General features: G+C 43.9%; 1 protein-coding gene across 2 annotated transcripts in view; it reads left to right on the top strand.

Moving 5' to 3' along the window:
* The window catches only part of KIF4A (kinesin family member 4A), a 130618-nt gene that overhangs the window by 115860 nt on the left and 1470 nt on the right, over nucleotides 1–13288 (top strand). The window contains exons 28-29 of one of the 2 annotated variants that reach the window (XM_025372390.1): nucleotides 88–276; nucleotides 11770–11886. In XM_025372390.1, coding sequence (XP_025228175.1) covers nucleotides 88–276; nucleotides 11770–11886 — 306 coding nt within the window. Of the gene's footprint in view, nucleotides 1–87; nucleotides 277–9014; nucleotides 9299–11769; nucleotides 11887–13288 lie in introns of those variants that run through there. The other variant, XM_025372391.1, reaches the window with a different exon arrangement.

Below are 13288 nucleotides of genomic sequence, written 5' to 3'. Positions count from 1 at the left end.
TTGGCAACAGTTACTGGGAAGATATGATGCATATGTAGTTTTTAATTTTTATTAAATAACTAAACTACTCCAAACCTTTTTTCTTAGCCAAAACCTTCTCGTGTTAAAGAAAAGTTCCTGGAGCAAAGCATGGACATCGAGGATCTAAAATATTGTTCAGAGCATTCTGTGAATGAGCATGAGGATGGTGATGGTGATGGTGACTATGATGAGGGGGATGATGAGGAATGGAAGCCAACAAAATTAGTTAAGGTGTCCAGGAAGAACATCCAAGGGGTAGGAGCCAGCTCTTCAACTTTTTTTGTTTTGTTTTGTTGTTGTTGTTGTTTTTGGAGTGAGAGTCTTACTCTGTCACCCAGGCTGGAGTGCAGTGGCGCATTCTCGGCTCACTGCAACCTCCGCCTCCCAAGTTCAAGTGATTCTCGTGTCTCAGCCTCCTGAGTACCTGGGATCACAGGCATGCGCCACCACACCCAGCTAATTTTGTATTTTTAGTAGAGACAGGGTTTTAGCATGTTGGCCAGGCTGGTCTCGAACTCCTGGCCTCAAGCAATCTGTTTGCCTCGGTCTCTCAAATTGCTGGGATTACAGGTATGAGCCACCGCGCCCGGCCTAGCTCTTCGACTTTGTCAGGGGTTCTAATTCTTAGTGTTCATTCACTGCCACTGGGATAGTTTCCTGAATCTAGGAATGTGTTGGCCCCATACCCTTTAGCTACCATTTAGAGGCACTGACTCCACTAAAGGGGGGGCTTGTTGGGCCATCTCTGTGTAGAACCTGGGGCTAGTATAGAGGGCTGCTTGAGTGCACAAGTTGGCTCTCTTCTTGTTTTCAGCTTCTTATCAATTTGAGTAGGTAATATTCCATACCATTTCATTGAAGCTGATACCAAAATGATCATAACAATTCTTCATGTTTTTATAGCATTTTACAGTTTATAAACCATTCTCATATATATTACCACTTTTAATCACCACAAAAAAATCCAGTGAAGGGCCAGGCGCCGTGGCTCACACTTGTAATCCCAGCACTTTGGGAGGCCAAGGCGGGCAGATCACCTGAGGTTGGGAGTTTGAGACCAGCCTGACTAACAGGAAGAAACCTCGCCTCTACTAAACATGCAAGATTAGCCGGGCATGATGGCACATGCCTGTAGTCCCAGCTACTCAGGAGGCTGAGACAGGAGAATCGCTCGAACCCGGGAGGTGGAGGTTCCGGTGAGCCGAGATCATGCCATTGCACTCCAGCCTGGGCAACAAGAGTGAGACTCCGTCTCAAAAAAAAAAAAAAAAAAAAAAAAAATCCTGTGAGATATTTATTATTTGCATTTTCCAGAGGGACCCCTGACCCACAGGAGGGAAACAACCTTGCCCAAGGTTGTAAAACTACATGACAGTCAGGACTAGAAACCAAATATTCTGACTCCAAGTCCAGTTTGTTTCCCCCACATCATGGTTATGTCAGTAAAAACCTTAGACCAGAAGTCGAGTGTGTACTTTATCTTTGCCTAACAGAGTGATTTCACTCCCTAGGCTAAGGAACAAAAGGAATTACAGAAAAAGCTAATAATTAAGTTCAAACACATTAAGTTAAGGCTAGTTAGGAACAATCTGACTTAGGCATGCTTTATTTGCTTACACAATGATAGTCCTACTCAAACCTAGATGTTTTATGTTGAAACATTAACTTCCCAGGCATTACAGTTGGCCCCCAACTGTGCCCTGCAGCCACATTCCACTTAAAGAGAACAGTTCACAAGTTACCTTAGCTGGCTTCCTACGTTATTTGATTTGATTAGCCTATAGCTCATCACCTGGGGAACTGAGCCTTATAAATCCACAGCACCAGGATGAAGCAAGTCATAAGGTATAGACAGCCATGGTGGTAAGTCATTTGGTCAGTCAGAATCATCAAGAATGCAACATATCATGTGCTCGTAGTGAAACTAAGAACTCATCCTTAGCTTCAGAGAGTTTATGATCTAATGGGAAAACAAGGTAAAGGAATAGAAGCCTACCATAGAGAATATGGTAGCATATTCATCTCAGGGAGATGGACTGGGGAGTTTTTGGTTTGTTTGTTGTGTTTTTTCTTTTGAGACCGAGTTTCACTCTTATTGCCCAGGCTGGAGTGCAATGGTGTGATCTCGGCTCATCGCAGCCTCCTCCTCCCGGGTTCAAGTGATTCTCCAGCCTCAGCCTCCCAAGTAGCTGAGATTACAGGTGCCCGCCACCACACCCGGCTAATTTTGTATTTTTAGTAGAGATGGGGGTTTCTCCATGTTGGTCAGGCTGGTCTCGAACTCCTGACCTCAGGTGATCTGTCCGCCTTGGCCTCCCAAAGTGTTGGGATTACAGGCGTGAGCCACCGCGCAAGTTTTTAAGAGTGACTATAAAGCCAAACCAAGGAGGTGTAATTTAAGAAAATGCCATGAAAGAGGTGACTATTGCTGTGTTGTAAGACAGAAAGGGAAATACAGTCTTGGGAGCAACTGTGAGACATTTCTGGCACAATGAATAGCATATTCCTAAGACCTGAAGATGGTAGTGGAACAGAGTTGGGACACTTAGAGAAAATGGGGCAGAGAGTATCTGTCTTTCATTCATTTACTCAACAAACATTTATGGATGTTTTACTATACTTGAAGTAGAGAGCATGAACTGAATGTAGATTAAAAGGTCAGCTAAGTAATAGGAGGCAGAGTTGAGAAGTACACACAGAAAAATGGTAGAGGCCAGGCGTGGCTCATACCTGTAATCCCAGCAGTTCGGGAGGCCAAGGCAGGCAGATCACCTGAGGTCAGGAGTTCAAGACCAGCCTGGCCAACATGGCGAAACCCCATCTCTACTAAAAATACAAAAATCAGCCAGGCGTGGTGACACATGCCTGTAATCCCAGCTACTTGGGAGGCTGAGGCAGGAGAATTGCTTGAACCCAGGAGGTGGATATGGCAGTGAGCTGAGATCACGCCACTGTACTCCAGCCTGGGAGACAGAGAAAGACTGTCTCAAAAAAAAAAAAAGAAAGAAAGAAAGAAAGAAAAATGGTAGAGGGCCTAAAGCTCTGGAAAGGAATTTCCAAATGTGAGGTGAATACAGGTATACTTGTCCTCAAGGAAAGCTTCATATATTTATTATAGCACTGTTGCTCTGAGCTTAAAAGGGCAACATAGAAGTATATAGCAAATATTGCAAGTAAATAATATTTGCTATTAGTGATAAATCCTATGTCTAAAACAATGAGGAATTATTCTTTTCTAGGCTTTTCCCCTGATTTTATAATTTGGAAAGTGAATATAACTGGACTTTAAAGGGAGCAAGTTAGCATAAAATCTAGTTTCTCTAAAGTTACCTTTTGGCAATCTGAAAGTACATGGATGCTATGACTGCTCTTTGATCAGACTGCTTGCAGACGTATTACCTGTAGACCTTGATGTTTCACAGAGCACCTTTATTATTACTGCTTCAACCCAGCTGAAGCTGGCTGGGACTATCACTAGATTACTGAAAAGGAGACTGAAGCAGGCACCAAAATGATGACTTGTCCAGAGTTAATGGCTTCCTTACTCAGCCACATTTCCTATATGTACTAAGGAGATGCTGGGGGGTAAGTCATGTGCTATCATAGAAAAAGTAGTAACCTAGAAGCCAGATAGACATGGGTCTTGAGTTTGCCACGGGTTAATTGAGTAACCTTGAGTAAGTCAGTCTCCCTGGGCCTCAGATTCCTTATCTATGCAATGCAGGGTCTAGAACAGCGGTCCCCAACGTTTTTGGTACCAGGGACCAGTTTCATGGGAGATAATTTTTCCACAGACTGGTTGTGGGGGTGGTTTGGGGATAAAACTGTTCCATCTCAGATATCGGTCATTAGTTAGAGTCTCATAAGGAGTGCGCAACATGCGCAGTTCACAATAGGATTCTTATTCCTATGAGAATCTAATGCTGCCACTGATCTGACAGGAAGCGGAGCCCAGGCTGTAATACTTGCTCGCCTGCAGCTCACCTCCGGCTGTGTGGCTCAGTTCCTAACAGGCCACTGACCAGTACTGGTCCCCAGCCTAGGGGTTGTGGACCCCCTGGTCTAGAATAGATTATGAATAAGGTTCCTTCTAGGACTAATATCCTGAGTCAAAGTAACAGTCAAAGTTGTGTAAATGGGTTTTAATAACAATGCCTTTTTTTTTTTTTTTGAGATGGAATCTCGCTGTGTCCCCCAGGCTGGAATGCAGTGGCGCGATCTTGGCTGACTGCAAGCTCCGCCTCCCGGGTTCACGCCATTCTCCTGCCTCCGCCTCCCGAATAGCTGGGACTACAGGCACCTGCCACCACGCCCGGCTAATTTTTTGTATTTTTAGTAGAGACAGGGTTTCACCATGTTAACCAGGATGGTTTCGATCTCCTGACCTCGTAATCCAGCCGCCTCAGCCTCCCAAAGTGCTGGGATTACAGGCATGAGCCACCACACCTGGCCATAACAATGCTTTTATATGGTGTTATATGGTATCTGAGAAGTTAGGAGGAATATATGCAAAAGCACCTTGTGAAGGATACAATATCATGCAGATATTGTTGTTAAAGCACTATAAGCATTTTACAAATATTCTCATTTGTCACATTTGGCAGAAAAGAGGGAGCAGGTATTCTTGCCTCTACCTTACTGATAAAGGAATGGCCTGGGCACGATGGCTCATACCTGTAATCCCAATACTTTGGGAAACCAAGGTGGGAGGATCACTTGAGCGCAGAGTTCAAGGCTGCAGTGAACTATGATTGTGCCACTGCACTCCAGCCTCAGTGACCGAGTGAGACCCCCATCTCTAAATTTAAAAATTAAAAAAAAGAAAGAATGGAGATTAACTTGGATGAAGTGACTTGTCCAAGGTCATGCCAAGCATTAAATATAAGACTAGAGCCTGAGTCTCCAAATTCCTAGTCTGGTATTCTTTGTTTTTTGTTTTTGCCACAGCATCACTTACCAATCCTGGTATTTTTTTTTTTTTGACCAGATCTTATCCTTCTGAAGTATGAGGTACAGTGTAACACTGAGCTTAGTGCTAGAGGAATTATGGACTCTAAAACAGTAGTTCTCAAGTCTAGCCACACATTGGAACCCCCAAGGGAGCTTTTAAACATGGAGCCTGGGACCCCACCCCCAGATATTCTGATGTAATTAGTCTGAGGTAGGACATGGCCTTTTTGAAAAGCTGCCCAGAGATTTCTTATGTGCAGCTAGAGTTGAGAACAACTGGCTTAAGTTGAGAACAGAGGTCTTTCAGCTCTGCTTTCCACTCTCTACAAAGAATCCCTTGGCCGGGTGTGGTTGCTCATGCCTGTCATCCCAGCACTTTGAGAGGCCAAGGTGGGAGGATTGCTTGATGCCAGGAGTTCAAGACCAACCTTGGCAACACAGCTAGATCCCATCTCTACAAAAGAAAAAGAAAAAAATAAAGAGTCCCCCTATTACTTCTCAACTATGGTGCTGGAACATGCTGGTGGGTTGCCAGCAGTTGTGATATACACACACACACATGCACACACACACACACACACCACCCTGTATACATGTAGTAAATACATTTGTAGTTATGCCTGTGATAGGGTCACATTCTGTCTTTGACATTCTAATCTGCTTCCTGGTGTGAGAGAGAATAGGATGAAGTTACAGCTCATGTACGTGGCATTTATGCAACTACATCTGTCATGTATGTCATGACTGTGCTATAATACCACTACCAGGTGTTTATCTAACCTCTTCTTGCTTGAAGACTTCTAATAGGGGGAAGCTCACAGTCTTACAGGACAACCCATTGGACTCCACTAATTGTTAGAAAGTTCCTTCTTGTTTAGCTGAAATGTGCTGTCCTATACATCATCCCAATGGGTCTTGGCTATATAAGAGCCTAATCATTCTTTATGACAGCCCTTCAGATACTGCTCTCATGATATTATCCCTTGGATAAAATAGAGAAACATGGACGAGGTAACAGCCTTTTTGGAGCATTTAGATGAATTTGTAAATGGCCAAAGGACCTTACCCAGGCTGTAGCAATCAATGGATCACTGTCATCCTGGGGAAGTATCACCAGGACATGTCATAGAACTCCATCTTTCATCCTGTCTTAAAGCAGCAAAGATTTTTTGTTATTATAATGTCTAGCATTGGCAAGGGTGACTAAGAAGGGGACTTCTGGCTGGGCACCATGGCACACACCTGTAATCCCAATACTTTGGGAGGCTGAGGTGGGCAGATTACTTAAGCCTAGTAATTTGAGACCAGCCTGGGCAACATGGCAAAACCCTGTCTCTGCCAGAAATACAAAAGATTAGCCTGGCGTGGTGACACACACCTGTAGTCCCAGCTACTCAGTGGGGACTGAGGCCACAGGATCCTTGAGCCCTGGAGGTTGAGGCTATAGTGAGCTCTGATCATGCCACTGCACTCCAGCCTGGGTGACAGAGTGAGACCCTGTCTGAAAAAAAAAAAAAAAAAAGGGCATTTCTGTATTGCTATTAGGAATATAAATTGGTATACTTTTCAGGAAAGCAACTTGAAAATATGTATCAATAGCCTTTAAAATGTTTCTATCCTTTGACCCAGTAATTTATAGGAATTTATACTAAGGAAATAGACATTGGTATGTAAATGTATTTATTCGTTCAACAAATTTTTTTCTGGGCACCTATGTGCCAGGCACTGTTTCTAGCTGCTGAGAAGACATGAAACAAGACAGGTGAGATTCTTTGCCCTCATGAAACTGGTATTCTTGTGGGGAGAGACACACAGTAACCAGAAAAATAAGATAATTTTAGATAGTGATGAGTGGAAAAGAAAATAAAATATAGTGAAGTCATAGAGAATGTGGGATGGGAAAAGAGCACTTTAGAAGAGTGCTTGGGGCCAGGTGTGGTGGCTCACGCCTGTATTCCCAGCACTTTGGGAGGCTGAGGTGGGCGGATCACTTGAGGTCAGGAGTTCAAGACCAGCCTGGCCAACACGGCAAAACCCCATCTCTACTAAAAAAAGAGTGTTTCGGGAGGCTGGGCATGGTGGCGGATGCCTGTAATCCCAACACTTTGGGAGGATTGCTTGAGGTCAGGAGTTACAAAGACCAGGCTGGGTAACAGCGAGACGCCATCTCATTAAAAATAAATTTTGTTTAAAGAAGAGTGCTTGCGGAGCTCTCTCTGAGAAGGAAATATCTAAGCTGAGGCCTAAATAGTGAAGAGCAAGTCAGGAAAAGCATCAGAAGAACATTTCAGGAAAGGGGAACAGAAAATGCAAGACCTCGGGGCAAGAATGAGCTTAGTATCTTGAGGAACAACTAAAAAGGCCAGTGTGGCTAGAATGTATTAAGCATAAGCTACAGTCAAGGGATGGGTAGTCAAGGGCCAGATGATGGAGGGCCTTGTCAGTCGTAGTACAGTTTAGATTATATTTCTATACAAGGATATTTACTAAAACATGATTGATAATAGTGAACAATTTATTTCAAAACAATCTTAATATTTAACATTAGGGGACTGGTTAAATAAATTGACATTATCCCCATGAGGAAATATTATACACAACTATTAAAAGTCAAGTGTTTTGGTTTTCAAGTTTTGTAAAGTGATATATATTATTTTGCTAATCAGAAAAAAGATGTTATTGTGGTTTCTACAGAGCAACTACAGAGCAAAGGTGATGGTTCTCATATGAAAAAAATTTAAGGGCCTGAATTTGACTATAAGCTCAGTATGAATCCACAAAGATGTGACAGGGAAAAAAAAGCAACGATTTTAGGCCTCATTAACAGGACTACTGGGTCCGTAACAAGGGAGGTGTTTATCATAGTCCACCCCACAGTGGTCACACCACATTTAGAAAGTTGTGCTCATTTCTAGATCTCACAATTGAAGAACTTTGACAAATTGGTATATAGTCAAGGTGGTGAGGATACATGAGAACCATGTCATGTGGTGAATCATTGAAGGAACTAGGTACATTTAACTTTGAGAGGATTTGGACAGAAGGGGACTGGGGAGTAGAAATTATGTTCAGGTTTTAACAGTTATTCTGTAGAAGTGGGGTTAAACTCATTCCATGTCATTTTAGATGGCAGAATTGGGTTCTATGACTAGAAGTTATATAGAAACTATTATTACCTCAGGATAAATAGAGCTTCAGATAATTAGACCAGGGATGTTAAGAGGAGCTTCGTACATCAAACCAGTCGTTAGATGGTTGCTGAGGTCTCTTCTCACTCTGTTCCTTCATCCTGTGAGCTTGGCCACCTCTATCTTTTCAAAGCCAAACTATCCCACTTTCTTCTATGATTTTTCTTATAGCATTGTTTCCTGTAATTCTGATCACTCACCTCTTTTTTGTTTAACATCCTCTTTATAAAACATACACACTGGCCGGGCGCGGTGGCTCAAGCCTGTAATCCCAGCACTTTGGGAGGCCGAGACGGGTGGATCACGAGGTCAGGAGATCGAGACCATCCTGGCTAACACGGTGAAACCCCGTCTCTACTAAAAAATACAAAAAACTAGCCGGGCGAGGTGGCGGGCGCCTGTAGTCCCAGCTACTCGGGAGGCTGAGGCAGGAGAATGGCGGGAACCCAGGAGGCGGAGCTTGCAGTGAGCTGAGATCCGGCCACAGCACTCCAGCCTGGGCGACAGAGCGAGACTCCGTCTCAAAAAAAAAAAAAAAAAATACACACTGAATTCCTGAATGTGCATACAAGAAAATATGCTTATCAATTAAACTGGTTTAATAAACAGAAAGCCCTTATAACAGTGCCTGGCACACATTAATGTTAGCCATCACTACTGCAGCTTTGTTTATAAGAGTGGAAAATGGCACTATCAGGAGAATGGGTAAATTGTGGCAAGTTCATAGAGTGAAAATGAACGGAATTGAGCTATATGTATCAACATGTAAGATGTCATTTATACAAAGTTTAAAAATGTGTAAGACAATTTCTTGTTTATTTTTGTTTTTTTACAAAAACTCATATGTGTGGCCAGGTGCTGTTGCTCACACCTGTAATCTCAGTACTTCGGGAGGCTGAGGCAAGAGGATTGCTTGAGGCCAGGAGTTCAAGACCAGCCTGGGCAACATGGCAAGACCCTGTCTCTGCAAAATCAAAAACAAAAAATTAGCCAGGCGTGGTGGCATGTGCTTGTGGTCCCAAATACTCTGGAGGCTGAGGAAGGAGGATCACTAAGTCCAAAAGGTTGGGGCTGCAGTGAGCTATGATTGCGCCACTGCACTCCAGCCTGGGTGACAGAGCAAGACCCTGTCTCCAAAACAAAACAAAACAAAACAAACAAAAAAACCTAATGTGATAGGAATGTTAAATACCTAATTCAGTAGACTGTTTATCCCTGGAAAGGGAGGAGGCAAATGGGATCAGGAAGGAGTACATAGGAGACCTCGGTTATATCTGCATTTTACTGTTAAGGGGGGTTAGTGGGGGCATGAGTGAGGTTTTTTATTGCTATTGTCTATGCTTTTGTACACATGAACAAAATTATGGTGCCCTGAAATAGGATGCATTATTTCTTTCTTTCTTTTTCTTTTCTTTTTTTTTTTTTTTGAGACGGTGTTTCACTCTGTCGCCCAGGCTGGAGTTCAATGGCGCAATCTCGGCTCATTGCAACCTCTGCCTCCCAGGTTCAAGCGATTCTCCTGCCTCCAGCCTCCTGAGTAGCTGGGATTAAAGGCATGCGCTACAATGCCCGGCTAATTTTGTATTTTTAGTAGAGATGGGGTTTCACCTTGTTGGTCAGGCTGTTCTTGAACTCCTGACCTCAGATGATCCACCCGCCTCGGCCTCCCAAAGTGCTGGAATTACAGGCATGAGCCACTGTGCCCAGCCAGGATGCATTATTTCAAATGGGATCCTACTGAGCCGGGTACAGTGAAATAATTACTCCCCATCTTTTCTGAACTCCAGATTTCTACCTGACTGCATTTGCTTTGGGACAGCCATTTCAAGCTGTTGACTCACAGAGCTTGCTTACACCTCAAATCCCTAGGCCCTTTTCTACACAGTCTTTTTTTTTTTTTTTTTTTTTTTTTTTTTTGAGATGAGGTCTCACTCTGTCACCCAGGCTGGAGTACAGTGGCGTGATCTCATCTCACTGCAGCCTCCACCTCCCAGGCTCAAGTGATCCTCCCACCTCAGCCTCCCGAGGTTGCCACCATGTCCGGCTAATTTTTTGTATTTTTGGTGGAGACAGGGTTTCACCATGTTGCCCAGGCTAGTCTCAAACTCCTGAGCTCAAGCGATCCACCAGCCTTGATCTCCCAAAGTGCTGGAATTACTGGCATGAGCCACTGCATGGTCTACTTTTAAGCTAGATCACTCTCCATATTGTATTTCTATGACTGAGTTGAGGGGAACCTAAATACCAAACTTACAAACTTACTTTCTTTCTACTTTCACACCTTAAGTCCAGCTTGTCAAAATATTTTTGAATTGTGATTCTTTTATCTTACATATTACTCATCCTTCCAGCTTTCTGTCATTGTTAGAGCTGATAAATATGCCTACCTTATAGACTAGTTATGAGATTCAAATGAGATTTTGTATTTATGTACATGAAAGTACTCTGAAAACTGTAAAGTGCTATCAAATGTAAATGATTTTATTTCATATCATCAGTGATTTATCAAAATGTGGTAAGGACAAAGCCCAGACTAACACTGGACAAAATGCAGAAATGTGAGCTGGATGAAAGTACAGTTTGGTAATTCTAAAAATACTGAGCAACTACACTCAGTTTTTAAATGTACTTAACTATACTACCATCCAGCTCACAGTTCTTCACTTTGCCCATAAAGTTGTCACAAGAGTCTTTGTCAGTTGCCTTGCATTATGCTATCCCTCTGATCTGTCCCTCAAGTATTCTGTCCAAAAGAAAATGGATTTTTCAGCCAGGCGTGGTGGCTCACACCTGTAATCCCAGCAATTTGGGAGGCCGAGGTGGGCTGATCACCTGAGGTCAGGAGTTTGAGACCAGCCTGGGCAACGTGGTGAAACCCCATCTCTACTAAAAATACAAAAATTAGCCAGGTGGCCAGGCATGGTGGCTCACGCCTGTAATCCCAGCACTTTGACAGACCGAGGCAGGTGGATCACCTGAGGTCGGGAGTTCGAGACCAGCCTGGCCAGCATGGTGAAACCCTGTTTCTACTAAAAATACAAAAATTAGCCAGGTGTGGTGGCAGGCACCTGTAATCCCAGCTACTCGGGAAGCTGAGGCAGGAGAATTGCTTAAACTCAGGAGGCGGAGGCTGCAGTGAGCCAAGATCGTACCATTGCACTCCAGCCTGGGCAACAGAGCAAGGCTCCGTCTCAAAAAAATAAATAAAATTTAAAAATTAGCCAGGCATGGTGGCGTGCACCTGTAATCCCAGCTACTCAGCAGGCTGAGGCAGGAGAATTACTTGAACCTGGGAGGCGGAGGTTGCAGTGAGCAGAGATCGTGCCACTGCACTCCAGCCTGGGTGACATAATAAGACTCCATCTCAAAAAAAAAAAAAGAGAAAAGAAAAGAAAATGGATTTGTCTTGCAAGACTTGTTCTCTTTAAACCTGTGACAGTTCTTGGTGATTATTGTTTCACCAAAGAAGAGAGGACTAAGGAGATTGAAGCTTGGTAGATAATAGTACTTTCCATTTTTTTCTAGAAAAGCTTGCAAATGAAGGGAAGTCATTTTAAACTAGTCTTCTAACCCTTTCAGTAATGTGTCTTTCTGCAAACCTGTTTTGCAGTGTTCCTGCAAGGGCTGGTGTGGAAACAAGCAGTGTGGGTGCAGGAAGCAAAAGTCGGACTGTGGTGTGGACTGTTGCTGTGACCCCACAAAGTGTCGGAACCGCCAGCAAGGCAAGGTAGGATCAGTGCTGTTTCCTCTCCCCATCCCTTCAGACCTCCCACTAGTTTCCACCCTCTTTTTCTGTCTTCCGTCCTGAAACCTGGAGTCTCCTGCACAGCTCTTCCTACCCTTCTCCTTCCCTCTGAACCCAGGAAAAGAGACAGTTCACTTCTCAATCCTTTTTCCTTGCTGCTCGCCTGTTCACATACCCCTTTCAGAAACCACAGTGCTTCCCAGGAGATTCCCAGGTATAGAGCTCCCTACCCCCAGGCTTGGCTGTAAAGTTTCGGTACTGTTTTTGAGACGACAAGGACAAGAGAGCAGGCATTCACAGGCATATAGACATGTAAGATCAAACTAGTCCAGAGGTTTAACTGGAACTGTAAGACCCACGTGCTGAGGTAGCAGCTTCCAGGAAGTTAATCCTTCTGACATCTTGAGACATTCGTTACTTAGACTCTCTCCATGGCAACCAGCTAGCTATTCCATGGCTCTAGGAAAAGACCCACAGGAACCAGGCCTTTCTAATAGTCACTGTTGTAAACCAAGTTAATCTAAATGTCCTCTTAATATTGTTCCCAGGAATAGCAAACTCAGGAAAACCAAATGTGCCCTGGGAAGAGCAGCACCAAGCAGGTCAGATCCCTATACCTGCCTTACACCTACCTGTGCAATAGCAAAAATGCATTACTACAGCTCTCTATGTGATATACAATAATTCTAGCAAGCACGGTCTAATGATGATTCATCATGCATTTCTTGAACATCCGCATGTGAAAAGTTTCAACCTGCATCTTCTATTAAAAAGACCTCTGGCCGGGTGCAGTGGCTCACGCCTGTAATCCCAGCACTTTGGGAGGCCGAGGCAGGTAGATCACGAGGTCAGGAGATCGAGACCATCCTGGCTAACACGGTGAAACCCCATCTCCACTGAAAATACAAAAAAATTAGCCGGGCGTGGTGGCAGGCGCCTGTAGTCCCAGCTACTCAGGAGGCTGAGGCAGGAGAATGGCATGAACCTGGGAGGTGGAGCTTGCAGTGAGCTGAGATCATGCCACTGCACTCCAGCCTGGGCAACAGAGCGAGACTCCACCTCAAACAAAAAAAAAACTTGTAATATACATAGGCAAGCCAGAAGTCAGGCTAAGAACTGTAGAAGTAGCAGAGACCTTGAGGATCCTCTATTCCTGTGGTTTTTCAATTTGGGTTCAAGAGTCATGTAGTAGCTCCGTGAAAGGGCCTCCAGGCAGAGGGGCATGGCCCCTCCCTCCCTCTTCCCATCTCTATCTGTCTCTCTCAGAATCAGTTTCGTTAACTGAAAGGAATACTAATACAGGCAACACCCAGTATAGATGCTAAAAGGGATATCGCAAATTGTAGAGAGGGGGAGTTTAGTCAAACAAATGACCAAGGTTTTC

Source organism: Theropithecus gelada, chromosome X (assembly GCF_003255815.1).
Source record: "Theropithecus gelada isolate Dixy chromosome X, Tgel_1.0, whole genome shotgun sequence".
Classification (NCBI taxonomy): domain Eukaryota; kingdom Metazoa; phylum Chordata; class Mammalia; order Primates; family Cercopithecidae; genus Theropithecus; species Theropithecus gelada.
Note: the sequence above shows the minus strand (reverse complement) of the source record. Positions and strands in the feature narration are given on the sequence as shown.